The sequence below is a fragment of the Rana temporaria genome, chromosome 6 (assembly GCF_905171775.1).
Source record: "Rana temporaria chromosome 6, aRanTem1.1, whole genome shotgun sequence".
Lineage (NCBI taxonomy): Eukaryota > Metazoa > Chordata > Amphibia > Anura > Ranidae > Rana > Rana temporaria.
This window is the reverse complement of record NC_053494.1, coordinates 359,254-375,789: the sequence shown is the minus strand read 5'-3', so window position 1 is coordinate 375,789 and position 16,536 is coordinate 359,254. Positions and strand designations below refer to the sequence as shown.

The window sequence follows — 16,536 nt, the reverse complement described above, 5'->3', positions numbered from 1 at the left end:
ATCCACCGGAACACGGAACAGACATCATCCACCGGAACAGACATCATCCACCGGAACACGGAACAGACATCATCCACCGGAACACGGAACAGGCAACATCCACCGGAACACGGAACAGGCATCATCCACCGGAACAGGCATCATCCACCGGAACACGGAACAGGCATCATTCACCGGAACACGGAACAGGCATCATTCACCGGAACACGGAACAGGCATCATTCACCGGAACACGGAACAGACATCATCCACCGGAACACGGAACAGACATTCACCGGAACACGGAACAGACATCATTCACCGGAACAGACATCATTCACCGGAACACGGAACAGACCTCTTTCCCCGGAACACGGAACAGACATCATTCACCGGAACACGGAACAGACATTCACCGGAACACGGAACAGACATCATTCACTGCCGCACGGAACAGACATTCACTGCCGCACGGAACAGACATCATTCACTGCCGCACGGAACAGACATCATTCATTCACCGGAACACAGAACAGACCTCATTCACCGGAACACGGAACAGACCTCATTCACTGCCGCACAGAACAGACCTCATTCACTGCCACACAGAACAGACCTCATTCACTGCTGCACGGAACAGACCTCATTCACTGCCGCACGGAACAGACCTCATTCACTGCCGCACGGAACAGACATCATTCACCGGAACACAGAACAGACATTCACCGGAACACGGAACAGACATCATTCACCGGAACACAGAACAGACATTCACCGGAACAGACATCATTCACTGCCGCACGGAACAGACATCATTCACCGGAACACGGAACAGACATCATTCACTGCCGCACGGAACAGACATCATTCACTGGAACACGGAACAGACATCATTCACCGGAACACGGAACAGACATCATTCACTGCCGCACGGAACAGACAGCATTCCCCGGAACACGGAACAGACATCATTCCCCGGAACACGGAACATACATCATTCCCCGGAACACGGAACAGACATCATTCCACGGAACAGACATCATTCCCCGGAACACGGAACAGACATCATTCCCCGGAACAGACATCATTCCCCGGAACAGACATCATTCCCCGGAACACGGAACAGACATTATCCACCGGAACACGGAACAGACATTATCCACCGGAACACGGAACAGACATCATCCACCGGAACACGGAACAGACATCATCCACCGGAACACGGAACAGACATCATCCACCGGAACACGGAACAGACATCATCCACCGGAACACGGAACAGATTTCATCCACCGGAACACGGAACAGACATCATTCACCGGAACACGGAACAGACATCATTCACTGCCGCACGGAACAGACATCATTCACCGGAACACGGAACAGACATCATTCACCGGAACACGGAACAGACATCATTCACCGGAACACGGAACAGACATCATTCACCGGAACACGGAACAGACATCATTCACCGGAACACGGAACAGACATCATTCACCGGAACACGGAACAGACATCATTCACACACCTCACCTTCTTTCCTCGGCTCTGTCCGTCACTTTCTTATCTCCGGGAGGAAACTGCGACATGATCTCATCTGGGAACAGAAATGAGGAGATTTGTCAGGGAAATGGAGAATCTACAGAAACCAACCCAGCGAGTCCCTCCCGTCCTTCAACACCGGGGAGGAGGAGGATAACCCTGACACTGGATGATGGAGGAGGATAACCCTGACCCTGGATGATGGAGGAGGATAACCCTGACATTGGATAATGGAGGGGGATAACCCTGACACTGGATGATGGAGGAGGATAACCCTGACACTGGGTGATGGAGGAGGATAACCCTGACACTGGGTGATGGAGGAGGATAACCCTGACACTGGGTGATGGAGGAGGATAACCCTGACACTGGGTGATGGAGGAGGATAACCCTGACACTGGGTGATGGAGGAGGATAACCCTGACACTGGGTGATGGAGGAGGATAACCCTGACCCTGGATGATGGAGGAGGATAACCCTGACACTGGGTGATGGAGGAGGATAACCCTGACACTGGGTGATGGAGGAGGATAACCCTGACCCTGGATGATGGAGGAGGATAACCCTGACACTGGATGATGGAGGAGGATAACCCTGACACTGGGTGATGGAGGAGGATAACCCTGACACTGGGTGATGGAGGAGGATAACCCTGACCCTGGGTGATGGAGGAGGATAACCCTGACCCTGGATGATGGAGGAGGATAACCCTGACCCTGGATGATGGAGGAGGATAACCCTGACCCTGGATGATGGAGGAGGATAACCCTGACCCTGGGTGATGGAGGATAACACTGACCCTGGGTGATGGAGGAGGATAACCCTGACCCTGGATGATGGAGAAGGATAGCCCTGACACTGGGTGATGGAGGGGGATAGCCCTGACACGATGATGGAGGAGGATAGCCGTGACACTGGGTGATGGAGGAGGATAACCCTGACATTGGGTGATGGAGGAGGATAACCCTGACACTGGGTGATGGAGGAGGATAACCCTGACACTGGGTGATGGAGGAGGATAACCCTGACACTGGGTGATGGAGGAGGATAACCCTGACATTGGATGATGGAGGGGGATAACCCTGACACTGGATGATGGAGGAGGATAACCCTGACACTGGGTGATGGAGGAGGATAACCCTGACACTGGGTGATGGAGGAGGATAACCCTGACACTGGGTGATGGAGGAGGATAACCCTGACACTGGGTGATGGAGGAGGATAACCCTGACACTGGGTGATGGAGGAGGATAACCCTGACCCTGGATGATGGAGGAGGATAACCCTGACACTGGGTGATGGAGGAGGATAACCCTGACACTGGGTGATGGAGGAGGATAACCCTGACCCTGGATGATGGAGGAGGATAACCCTGACACTGGATGATGGAGGAGGATAACCCTGACACTGGGTGATGGAGGAGGATAACCCTGACACTGGGTGATGGAGGAGGATAACCCTGACCCTGGGTGATGGAGGAGGATAACCCTGACCCTGGATGATGGAGGAGGATAACCCTGACCCTGGATGATGGAGGAGGATAACCCTGACCCTGGATGATGGAGGAGGATAACCCTGACCCTGGATGATGGAGGATAACCCTGACCCTGGGTGATGGAGGATAACCCTGACCCTGGGTGATGGAGGATAACACTGACCCTGGGTGATGGAGGAGGATAACCCTGACCCTGGATGATGGAGAAGGATAGCCCTGACACTGGGTGATGGAGGGGGATAGCCCTGACACGATGATGGAGGAGGATAGCCGTGACACTGGGTGATGGAGGAGGATAACCCTGACATTGGGTGATGGAGGAGGATAACCCTGACACTGGATGATGGAGGGGGATAGCCCTGACACTGGATGATGGAGGGGGATAACCCTGACACTGGATGATGGAGGATAGCCCTGACACTGGATGATGGAGGAGGATAACCCTGACACTGGGTGAAGGAGGAGGATAACCCTGACACTGGGTGATGGTGGAGGATAACCCTGACACTGGATGATGGAGGGGGATAGCCCTGACACTGGATGATGGAGGGGGATAACCCTGACACTGGATGATGGAGGAGGATAACCCTGGCATTGGGTGATGGAGGAGGATAACCCTGACACTGGATGATGGAGGAGGATAACCCTGACACTGGATGATGGAGGAGGATAGCCCTGGATGATGGAGGAGGATAACCCTGACCCTGGATGATGGAGGAGGATAACCCTAACATTGGGTGATGGAGGAGGATAGCCCTGACCCTGGATGATGGAGGGGGATAGCCCAGACACTGGATGATGGAGGAGGATAACCCTGACACTGGATGATGGAGGGGGATAACCCTGACACTGGGTGATGGAGGATAACCCTGACACTGGATGATGGAGGATAACCCTGACACTGGATGATGGAGGAGGATAACCCTGACACTGGATGATGGAGGAGGATAGCCCAGACACTGGATGATGGAGGATAGCCCAGACACTGGATGATGAAGGGGGATAGCCCTGACACTGGATGATGGAGGAGGATAACCCTGACACTGGATGATAGAGGAGGATAACCCTGACACTGGATGATTGAGGGGGATAGCCCTGGCCCTGGGTGATGGAGGAGGATAGCCCTGACACTGGATGATGGAGGAGGATAGCCCTGACACTGGATGATGGAGGAGGATAACCCTGACACTGGATGATGGAGGAGGATAACCCTGACACTGGATGATGGAGGATAGCCCAGACACTGGATGATGGAGGGGGATAGCCCTGACACTGGATGATGGAGGAGGATAACCCTGACACTGGGTGATAGAGGAGGATAGCCCTGACACTGGATGATGGAGGAGGATAACCCTGACACTGGATGATGGAGGAGGATAACCCTGACACTGGATGATGGAGGGGGATAGCCCTGACATTGGATGATGGAGGATAGTCCTGACACTGGATGATGGAGGAGGATAACCCTGACACTGGGTGATGGAGGAGGATAACCCTGACACTGGGTGATGGAGGAGGATAACCCTGACACTGGGTGATGGAGGAGGATAACCCTGACACTGGATGATGGAGGAGGATAGCCCGGACATTGGGTGATGGAGGGGGATAGCCCGGACATTGGATGATGGAGGAGGATAGCCCGGACACTGGGTGATGGAGGAGGATAGCCCTGACACTGGGTGATGGAGGATAACCCTGACACTGGATGATGGAGGAGGATAACCCTGACACTGGATGATGGAGGGGGATAGCCCTGACATTGGATGATGGAGGATAGTCCTGACACTGGATGATGGAGGAGGATAACCCTGACACTGGGTGATGGAGGAGGATAACCCTGACACTGGGTGATGGAGGAGGATAACCCTGACACTGGATGATGGAGGAGGATAGCCCGGACATTGGGTGATGGAGGGGGATAGCCCGGACATTGGGTGATGGAGGGGGATAGCCCGGACATTGGATGATGGAGGAGGATAGCCCGGACACTGGGTGATGGAGGAGGATAGCCCTGACACTGGGTGATGGAGGAGGATAACCCTGACACTGGGTGATGGAGGAGGATAACCCTGACACTGGGTGATGGAGGAGGATAACCCTGACACTGGATGATGGAGGAGGATAACCCTGACACTGGATGATGGAGGGGGATAGCCCTGACACTGGGTGATAGAGGATAACCCTGACACTGGATGATGGAGGAGGATAACCCTGACACTGGATGATGGAGGAGGATAACCCTGACCCTGGATGATGGAGGAGGATAACCCTGACACTGGATGATGGAGGAGGATAACCCTGACCCTGGATGATGGAGGAGGATAGCCCGGACATTGGGTGATGGAGGGGGATAGCCTGGACATTGGATGATGGAGGAGGATAGCCCGGACACTGGGTGATGGAGGAGGATAGCCCTGACACTGGGTGATGGAGGATAACCCTGACACTGGATGATGGAGGAGGATAACCCTGACCCTGGGTGATGGAGGAGGAAAACCCTGACCCTGGATGATGGAGGAGGATAACCCTGACCCTGGATGATGGAGGAGGATAGCCCGGACACTGGATGATGGAGGAGGATAACCCTGACACTGGGTGATGGAGGAGGATAACCCTGACACTGGGTGATGGAGGAGGATAACCCTGACACTGGGTGATGGAGGAGGATAACCCTGACCCTGGATGATGGAGGAGGATAACCCTGACACTGGATGATGGAGGAGGATAACCCTGACACTGGGTGATGGAGGAGGATAACCCTGACACTGGGTGATGGAGGAGGATAACCCTGACCCTGGGTGATGGAGGAGGATAACCCTGACCCTGGATGATGGAGGAGGATAACCCTGACCCTGGATGATGGAGGAGGATAACCCTGACCCTGGATGATGGAGGAGGATAACCCTGACCCTGGGTGATGGAGGATAACACTGACCCTGGGTGATGGAGGAGGATAACCCTGACCCTGGATGATGGAGAAGGATAGCCCTGACACTGGGTGATGGAGGGGGATAGCCCTGACACGATGATGGAGGAGGATAGCCGTGACACTGGGTGATGGAGGAGGATAACCCTGACATTGGGTGATGGAGGAGGATAACCCTGACACTGGGTGATGGAGGAGGATAACCCTGACACTGGGTGATGGAGGAGGATAACCCTGACACTGGGTGATGGAGGAGGATAACCCTGACATTGGATGATGGAGGGGGATAACCCTGACACTGGATGATGGAGGAGGATAACCCTGACACTGGGTGATGGAGGAGGATAACCCTGACACTGGGTGATGGAGGAGGATAACCCTGACACTGGGTGATGGAGGAGGATAACCCTGACACTGGGTGATGGAGGAGGATAACCCTGACACTGGGTGATGGAGGAGGATAACCCTGACCCTGGATGATGGAGGAGGATAACCCTGACACTGGGTGATGGAGGAGGATAACCCTGACACTGGATGATGGAGGAGGATAACCCTGACACTGGATGATGGAGGAGGATAACCCTGACACTGGATGATGGAGGAGGATAACCCTGACACTGGGTGATGGAGGAGGATAACCCTGACACTGGGTGATGGAGGAGGATAACCCTGACCCTGGGTGATGGAGGAGGATAACCCTGACCCTGGATGATGGAGGAGGATAACCCTGACCCTGGATGATGGAGGAGGATAACCCTGACCCTGGATGATGGAGGAGGATAACCCTGACCCTGGATGATGGAGGATAACCCTGACCCTGGGTGATGGAGGATAACCCTGACCCTGGGTGATGGAGGAGGATAACCCTGACCCTGGATGATGGAGGAGGATAACCCCGACCCTGGATGATGGAGAAGGATAGCCCTGACACTGGGTGATGGAGGGGGATAGCCCTGACACGATGATGGAGGAGGATAGCCGTGACACTGGGTGATGGAGGAGGATAACCCTGACATTGGGTGATGGAGGAGGATAACCCTGACACTGGATGATGGAGGGGGATAGCCCTGACACTGGATGATGGAGGGGGATAACCCTGACACTGGATGATGGAGGATAGCCCTGACACTGGATGATGGAGGAGGATAACCCTGACACTGGGTGAAGGAGGAGGATAACCCTGACACTGGGTGATGGTGGAGGATAACCCTGACACTGGATGATGGAGGGGGATAGCCCTGACACTGGATGATGGAGGGGGATAACCCTGACACTGGATGATGGAGGAGGATAACCCTGGCATTGGGTGATGGAGGAGGATAACCCTGACACTGGATGATGGAGGAGGATAACCCTGACACTGGATGATGGAGGAGGATAGCCCTGGATGATGGAGGAGGATAACCCTGACCCTGGATGATGGAGGAGGATAACCCTAACATTGGGTGATGGAGGAGGATAGCCCTGACCCTGGATGATGGAGGGGGATAGCCCAGACACTGGATGATGGAGGAGGATAACCCTGACACTGGATGATGGAGGGGGATAACCCTGACACTGGGTGATGGAGGATAACCCTGACACTGGATGATGGAGGATAACCCTGACACTGGATGATGGAGGAGGATAACCCTGACACTGGATGATGGAGGAGGATAGCCCAGACACTGGATGATGGAGGATAGCCCAGACACTGGATGATGAAGGGGGATAGCCCTGACACTGGATGATGGAGGAGGATAACCCTGACACTGGATGATAGAGGAGGATAACCCTGACACTGGATGATTGAGGGGGATAGCCCTGGCCCTGGGTGATGGAGGAGGATAGCCCTGACACTGGATGATGGAGGAGGATAGCCCTGACACTGGATGATGGAGGAGGATAACCCTGACACTGGATGATGGAGGAGGATAACCCTGACACTGGATGATGGAGGATAGCCCAGACACTGGATGATGGAGGGGGATAGCCCTGACACTGGATGATGGAGGAGGATAACCCTGACACTGGGTGATAGAGGAGGATAGCCCTGACACTGGATGATGGAGGAGGATAACCCTGACACTGGATGATGGAGGAGGATAACCCTGACACTGGATGATGGAGGGGGATAGCCCTGACATTGGATGATGGAGGATAGTCCTGACACTGGATGATGGAGGAGGATAACCCTGACACTGGGTGATGGAGGAGGATAACCCTGACACTGGGTGATGGAGGAGGATAACCCTGACACTGGGTGATGGAGGAGGATAACCCTGACACTGGATGATGGAGGAGGATAGCCCGGACATTGGGTGATGGAGGGGGATAGCCCGGACATTGGATGATGGAGGAGGATAGCCCGGACACTGGGTGATGGAGGAGGATAGCCCTGACACTGGGTGATGGAGGATAACCCTGACACTGGATGATGGAGGAGGATAACCCTGACACTGGATGATGGAGGGGGATAGCCCTGACATTGGATGATGGAGGATAGCCCTGACACTGGATGATGGAGGAGGATAACCCTGACACTGGGTGATGGAGGAGGATAACCCTGACACTGGGTGATGGAGGAGGATAACCCTGACACTGGATGATGGAGGAGGATAGCCCGGACATTGGGTGATGGAGGGGGATAGCCCGGACATTGGGTGATGGAGGGGGATAGCCCGGACATTGGATGATGGAGGAGGATAGCCCGGACACTGGATGATGGAGGAGGATAGCCCTGACACTGGGTGATGGAGGAGGATAACCCTGACACTGGGTGATGGAGGAGGATAACCCTGACACTGGGTGATGGAGGAGGATAACCCTGACACTGGATGATGGAGGAGGATAACCCTGACACTGGATGATGGAGGGGGATAGCCCTGACACTGGGTGATAGAGGATAACCCTGACACTGGATGATGGAGGAGGATAACCCTGACACTGGATGATGGAGGAGGATAACCCTGACCCTGGATGATGGAGGAGGATAACCCTGACACTGGATGATGGAGGAGGATAACCCTGACCCTGGATGATGGAGGAGGATAGCCCGGACATTGGGTGATGGAGGGGGATAGCCTGGACATTGGATGATGGAGGAGGATAGCCCGGACACTGGGTGATGGAGGAGGATAGCCCTGACACTGGGTGATGGAGGATAACCCTGACACTGGATGATGGAGGAGGATAACCCTGACCCTGGGTGATGGAGGAGGAAAACCCTGACCCTGGATGATGGAGGAGGATAACCCTGACCCTGGATGATGGAGGAGGATAGCCCGGACACTGGATGATGGAGGAGGATAACCCTGACACTGGGTGATGGAGGAGGATAACCCTGACATTGGGTGATGGAGGAGGAAAACCCTGACACTGGATGATGGAGGAGGATAGCCCTGACACTGGATGATGGAGGAGGATAGCCCTGACACTGGATGATGGAGGAGGATAACCCTGACCCTGGATGATGGAGGAGGATAACCCTGACCCTGGGTGATGGAGGATAACCCTGACCCTGGATGATGGAGGAGGATAACCCTGACCCTGGGTGATGGAGGAGGATAGCCCGGACACTGGATGATGGAGGAGGATAGCCCGGACACTGGGTGATGGAGGAGGATAACCCTGACATTGGGTGATGGAGGAGGATAGCCCTGACCCTGGGTGATGGAGGAGGATAACCCTGACACTGGGTGATGGAGGAGGATAGCCCGGACACTGGGTGATGGAGGAGGATAACCCTGACCCTGGGTGATGGAGGAGGATAACCCTGACACTGGGTGATGGAGGAGGATAACCCTGACCCTGGATGATGGAGGAGGATAGCCCAGACACTGGGTGATGGAGGAGGATAACCCTGACCCTGGGTGATGGAGGAGGATAACCCTGACACTGGGTGATGGAGGAGGATAACCCTGACCCTGGATGATGGAGGAGGATAGCCCGGACACTGGATGATGGAGGAGGATAACCCGGACACTGGATGATGGAGGAGGATAACCCTGACACTGGGTGATGGAGGAGGATAACCCTGACACTGGGTGATGGAGGAGGATAACCCTGACACTGGGTGATGGAGGAGGATAACCCTGACACTGGGTGAAGGAGGAGGATAACCCTGACACTGGATGATGGAGGAGGATAGCCCGGACATTGGGTGATGGAGGGGGATAGCCCGGACATTGGATGATGGAGGAGGATAGCCCGGACACTGGGTGATGGAGGAGGATAGCCCTGACACTGGGTGATGGAGGATAACCCTGACACTGGATGATGGAGGAGGATAACCCTGACACTGGATGATGGAGGGGGATAGCCCTGACACTGGGTGATGGAGGATAGCCCAAACACTGGATGATGGAGGGGGATAGCCCTGACACTGGATGATGGAGGGGGATAGCCCTGACACTGGATGATGGAGGAGGATAACCCTGACACTGGATGATAGAGGAGGATAACCCTGACACTGGATGATGGAGGAGGATAGCCCGGACATTGGGTGATGGAGGGGGATAGCCCGGACATTGGATGATGGAGGAGGAAAGCCCGGACACTGGATGATGGAGGAGGATAGCCCGGACACTGGATGATGGAGGAGGATAACCCTGACACTGGGTGATGGAGGAGGATAACCCTGACATTGGGTGATGGAGGAGGAAAACCCTGACACTGGATGATGGAGGAGGATAGCCGTGACACTGGATGATGGAGGAGGATAGCCCTGACACTGGATGATGGAGGAGGATAACCCTGACCCTGGATGATGGAGGAGGATAACCCTGACCCTGGGTGATGGAGGATAACCCTGACCCTGGATGATGGAGGAGGATAACCCTGACCCTGGGTGATGGAGGAGGATAGCCCGGACACTGGATGATGGAGGAGGATAACCCTGACCCTGGATGATGGAGGAGGATAGCCCGGACACTGGGTGAAGGAGGAGGATAACCCTGACACTGGGTGATGGAGGAGGATAACCCTGACACTGGGTGATGGAGGAGGATAACCCTGACCCTGGGTGATGGAGGAGGATAACCCTGACACTGGGTGATGGAGGAGGATAACCCTGACCCTGGATGATGGAGGAGGATAGCCCGGACACTGGATGATGGAGGAGGATATCCCTGACCCTGGGTGATGGAGGAGGATAACCCTGACACTGGATGATGGAGGAGGATAACCCTGACCCTGGATGATGGAGGAGGATAGCCCGGACACTGGGTGATGGAGGAGGATAACCCTGACATTGGGTGATGGAGGAGGATAGCCCGGACACTGGGTGATGGAGGAGGATAACCCTGACACTGGGTGATGGAGGAGGATAGCCCGGACACTGGGTGATGGAGGAGGATAACCCTGACCCTGGGTGATGGAGGAGGATAACCCTGACACTGGGTGATGGAGGAGGATAACCCTGACCCTGGATGATGGAGGAGGATAGCCCGGACACTGGGTGATGGAGGAGGATAACCCTGACCCTGGGTGATGGAGGAGGATAACCCTGACACTGGGTGATGGAGGAGGATAACCCTGACCCTGGATGATGGAGGAGGATAGCCCGGACACTGGGTGATGGAGGAGGATAACCCTGACCCTGGGTGATGGAGGAGGATAACCCTGACACTGGGTGATGGAGGAGGATAACCCTGACCCTGGATGATGGAGGAGGATAGCCCGGACACTGGATGATGGAGGAGGATATCCCTGACCCTGGGTGATGGAGGAGGATAACCCTGACACTGGATGATGGAGGAGGATAACCCTGACCCTGGATGATGGAGGAGGATAGCCCGGACACTGGATGATGGAGGAGGATATCCCGGACACTGGATGATGGAGGAGGATAACCCTGACCCTGGATGATGGAGGAGGATAGCCCGGACACTGGATGATGGAGGAGGATAGCCCGGACACTGGATGATGGAGGAGGATATCCCGGACACTGGATGATGGAGGAGGATAGCCCGGACACTGACATACCGGTGATGTTGAACTGAGTGGCGTTGAGCTCATTGAGTAGTCGATCGAGTTCACACAATCCTCCCCCCACAGCCGGGGAGACGGAGGGCGATCCGAACTTCTTCACCGTGCTGCGGACAGGAAATGAGAGGCAGATCTTCAGCATCAACCTAACCAATAGAGTGACAGAAAATGATATGGGGGAGGGGTCTTACCTGTACAGGTGGGACTTGTCAGCTGTGGAATTCTCCACCTCGGAATATGGAACTGCTGTCTGTGAGAAGAAGATTGTCAGCTCTTTGGACAATCATCAAGGCAGTGGTTGGGCAGAGTAATGAACGTACCTTGGGGTCATAGGGAGGGGGTGAGGGGCGCTGCTGCTCATTGGCCTCATCTCTTTCCGGAGTATCAGTCAGGAGGACGGGGCAGCGGGTCGGGGACGTTACCTGAAGGTCAGCGAGTAACGCATCTAAAGGATGGAAAGCGGTCATTACTACAAGATGAGGCTCCTCGCAACTATTCATAGAGGAAATATAAAATGCAACAAACCACAAGCACTATATCAGTAAGATGAGTAAAAAGATTCAATCTGATTGGTTGCTAGAATAGAGGTGTATACAGTATGTAGGAGGGATGGAGAGTTACCTAAATCTTCCATGAGGAGAAGTACCGAGCAGAGATCACCAGGAGGGGGCGCTCTGTAGAGAGGTCACAGGAGGGGGCGCTCTGTAGATCACCAGGAGAGGGCGCTCTGTAGATCACCAGGACGGGGCGCTCTGTAGATCACCAGGAGGGGGCGCTCTGTAGATCACCAGGAGGGGGCGCTCTATAGAGAGATCACCAGGAGGGAGCGCTCTGTAGATCACCAGGAGGGAGCGCTCTGTAGATCACCAGGAGGGGGCGCTCTGTAGATCACCAGGAGGGGGCGCTCTGTAGATCACCAGGAGGGGGCGCTCTGTGGATCACCAGGAGGGGGCGCTCTGTAGATCACCAGGAGGGGGCGCTCTGTAGAGAGGTCACCAGGAGGGGGCGCTCTGTAGATCACCAGGAGGGGGCGCTCTGTAGATCACCAGGAGGGGGCGCTCTGTAGATCACCAGGAGGGGGCGCTCTGTAGAGAGGTCACCAGGAGGGGGCGCTCTGTAGAGAGGTCACAGGAGGGGGCGCTCTGTAGAGAGGTCACAGGAGGGGGCGCTCTGTAGATCACCAGGAGGGGGCGCTCTGTAGATCACCAGGAGGGGGCGCTCTGTAGAGAGGTCACAGGAGGGGGCGCTCTGTAGATCACCAGGAGGGGGCGCTCTGTAGATCACCAGGAGGGGGCGCTCTGTAGATCACCAGGAGGGGGCGCTCTGTAGATCACCAGGAGGGGGCGCTCTGTAGATCACCAGGAGGGGGCGCTCTGTAGAGAGGTCACCAGGAGGGGGCGCTCTGTAGAGAGGTCACCAGGAGGGGGCGCTCTGTAGATCACCAGGAGGGGGCGCTCTGTAGAGCGGTCACAGGAGGGGGCGCTCTGTAGATCACCAGGAGGGGGCGCTCTGTAGATCACCAGGAGGGGGCGCTCTGTAGATCACCAGGAGGGGGCGCTCTGTAGATCACAAGGAGGGGGCGCTCTGTAGATCACCAGGAGGGGGCGCTCTGTAGAGAGATCACCAGGAGGGGGCGCTCTGTAGAGAGATCACCAGGAGAGGGCGCTCTGTAGATCACCAGGAGGGGGCGCTCTGTAGATCACCAGGAGGGGGCGCTCTGTAGATCACCAGGAGGGGGCGCTCTGTAGATCACCAGGAGGGGGCGCTCTGTAGATCACCAGGAGGGGGCGCTCTGTAGAGAGATCACCAGGAGGGGGCGCTCTGTAGAGAGATCACCAGGAGGGGGCGCTCTGTAGAGAGGTCACAGGAGGGGGCGCTCTGTAGAGAGGTCACAGGAGGGGGCGCTCTGTAGATCACCAGGAGGGGGCGCTCTGTAGATCACCAGGAGGGGGCGCTCTGTAGATCACCAGGAGGGGGCGCTCTGTAGAGATATCACCAGGAGGGGGCGCTCTGTAGAGAGATCACCAGGAGGGGGCGCTCTGTAGAGAGATCACCAGGAGGGGGCGCTCTGTAGGGAGGTCACCAGGAGGGGGCGCTCTGTAGATCACCAGGAGGGGGCGCTCTATAGAGAGATCACCAGGAGGGGGCGCTCTGTAGATTACCAGGAGGGGGCGCTCTGTGGATCACCAGGAGGGGGCGCTCTATAGAGAGGTCACAGGAGGGGGCGCTCTGTAGAGAGGTCACAGGAGGGGGCGCTCTGTAGGGAGGTCACCAGGAGGAGTGTTGTAGGGAGACACCAAGCAGCTGGGCCAGCACTGTAAAGAGAAGTGTGTAATGGTTAGGTATCGGGACTGTGATATAGAGGGAGAGGAAGGAGAATGGACTGAGGACGCCAAGAAAAGGGTCGTTTTAGGATGAGATACAGAGAGTAGAAGTGTAGTGCAGAGGATCTAAGTGTAGTAGGGAGGGTATCAGGGGGTAGTAGGGAGGGTAGCAAAGTGTAGTAGGGAGGGTAGCAAAGTGTAGTAGGGAGGGTAGCAGAGTGTAGTAGGGAGGGTAGCGGTGTAGTAGGGAGGGTATCAGAGGGTAGTACAGGGGGTAGTAGGGAGGGTAGCAGAGTGTAGTACAGAGGGTAATAGGGAGTGGTAGTAGTGTAGCATGGAGGGTAGTACAGAGTGTAGTAGGGAGGGTAGTAGTTTAGTAGGGAGGGTAGTAGTGTAGTAGGGAGGGTAGTACAGAGTTTAGTAGGGTGGGTAGCAGAGTGTAGTAGGGAGGGTAATAGTGTAGTAGGGAGGGTAGTACAGAGGGTAGTAGTGTAGTAGGGAGGGTAGTAGTTTAGTAGGGAGGGTAGTACAGAGTTTAGTAGGGTGGGTAGCAGAGTGTAGTAAGGAGGGTAGTAGTGTAGTAGGGAGGGTAATAGTGTAGTAGGGAGGGTAGTACAGAGGGTAGTAGTGTAGTAGGGAGGGTAGTACAGAGTGTAGTAGGGAGGGTAGTAGTTTAGTAGGGAGGGTAGTAGTTTAGTAAGGAGGGTAGTAGTTTAGTAGGGAGGGTAGTAGTGTAGTAGGGAGGGTAGTACAGAGTGTAGTAGGGAGGGTAGTAGTGTAGTAGGGAGGGTAGCAGAGGGTAGTAGGGAGGGTAGTAGTGTAGTAGGGAGGGTAGCAGAGGGTAGTAGGGAGGGTAGCAGAGGGTAGTAGGGAGGGTAGCAGAGTGTAGTAGGGAGGGTAGCAGAGGGTAGTAGGGAGGGTAGCAGAGGGTAGTAGGGAGGGTAGCAGAGTGTAGTAGGGAGGGTAGCGGAGGGTAGTAGTGTAGTAGAGAGGGTAGTAGTGTAGTAGGGAGGGTAGCAGAGTGTAGTAGGGAGGGTAGCAGAGTGTAGTAGGGAGGGTAGCGGAGTGTAGTAGGGAGGGTAGCGGAGGGTAGTAGGGAGGGTAGTACAGAGGGTAGTAGTGTAGTAGGGAGGGTAGCGGAGGGTAGTACAGAGGGTAGTAGTGTAGTAGGGAGGGTAGTACAGAAGGTAGTAGTGTAGTAGGGAGGGTAGTACAGAAGGTAGTAGGGAGGGTAGCGGAGGGTAGTAGTGTAGTAGGGAGGGTAGTAGTTTAGTAGGGAGGGTAGTACAGAAGGTAGTAGTGTAGTAGGGAGGGTAGTACAGAAGGTAGTAGTGTAGTAGGGAGGGTAGTAGTTTAGTAGGGAGGGTAGTAGTTTAGTAAGGAGGGTAGTAGTTTAGTAGGGAGGGTAGTAGTGTAGTAAGGAGGGTAGTAGTGTAGTAGGCAGGGTAGTAGTGTAGTAGGGAGGGTAGTACAGAGTGTAGTAGGGAGGGTAGTAGTTTAGTAGGGAGGGTAGTACTTTAGTAAGGAGGGTAGTAGTTTAGTAGGGAGGGTAGTACAGAGTGTAGTAGGGAGGGTAGTAGTGTAGTAGGGAGGGTAGCGGAGGGTAGTAGGGAGGGTAGTAGTGTAGTAGGGAGGGTAGCAGAGGGTAGTAGGGAGGGTAGCAGAGGGTAGTAGGGAGGGTAGCAGAGGGTAGTAGGGAGGGTAGCAGAGTGTAGTAGGGAGGGTAGTAGTGTAGTAGAGAGGGTAGTAGTGTAGTAGGGAGGGTAGCAGAGTGTAGTAGGGAGGGTAGCAGAGTGTAGTAGGGAGGGTAGCGGAGTGTAGTAGGGAGGGTAGCGGAGGGTAGTAGGGAGGGTAGTAGTGTAGTAGGGAGGGTAGCGGAGGGTAGTACAGAGGGTAGTAGTGTAGTAGGGAGGGTAGTACAGAAGGTAGTAGTGTAGTAGGGAGGGTAGTACAGAAGGTAGTAGGGAGGGTAGCGGAGGGTAGTAGTGTAGTAGGGAGGGTAGTAGTTTAGTAGGGAGGGTAGTACAGAAGGTAGTAGTGTAGTAGGGAGGGTAGTACAGAAGGTAGTAGTGTAGTAGGGAGGGTAGTAGTTTAGTAGGGAGGGTAGTAGTTTAGTAAGGAGGGTAGTAGTTTAGTAGGGAGGGTAGTAGTTTAGTAAGGAGGGTAGTAGTTTAGTAAGGAGGGTAGTAGTTTAGTAAGGAGGGTAGTAGTTTAGTAGGGAGGGTAGTAGTGTAGTAGGGAGGGTAGTAGTGTAGTAGGGAGGGTAGTAGTGTAGTAGGGAGGGTAGTAGTTTAGTAGGG

The 16,536-nt window shown here is 54.9% G+C and overlaps 1 protein-coding gene across 1 annotated transcript in view; it reads right to left on the bottom strand.

Moving 5' to 3' along the window:
* The window catches only part of TGFB1I1 (transforming growth factor beta 1 induced transcript 1), a gene marked incomplete at its 3' end in the record, with an annotated part of 45,574 nt that extends 32,734 nt beyond the window's left edge, over positions 1-12,840 (bottom strand). Inside the window, 5 exon segments of the mRNA XM_040355806.1 lie at positions 1,516-1,579; positions 11,910-12,019; positions 12,104-12,162; positions 12,233-12,357; positions 12,534-12,840. Coding sequence (XP_040211740.1) covers positions 1,516-1,579; positions 11,910-12,019; positions 12,104-12,162; positions 12,233-12,357; positions 12,534-12,546 — 371 coding nt within the window.
* Positions 12,841-16,536: the final 3,696 nt, after the last annotated feature.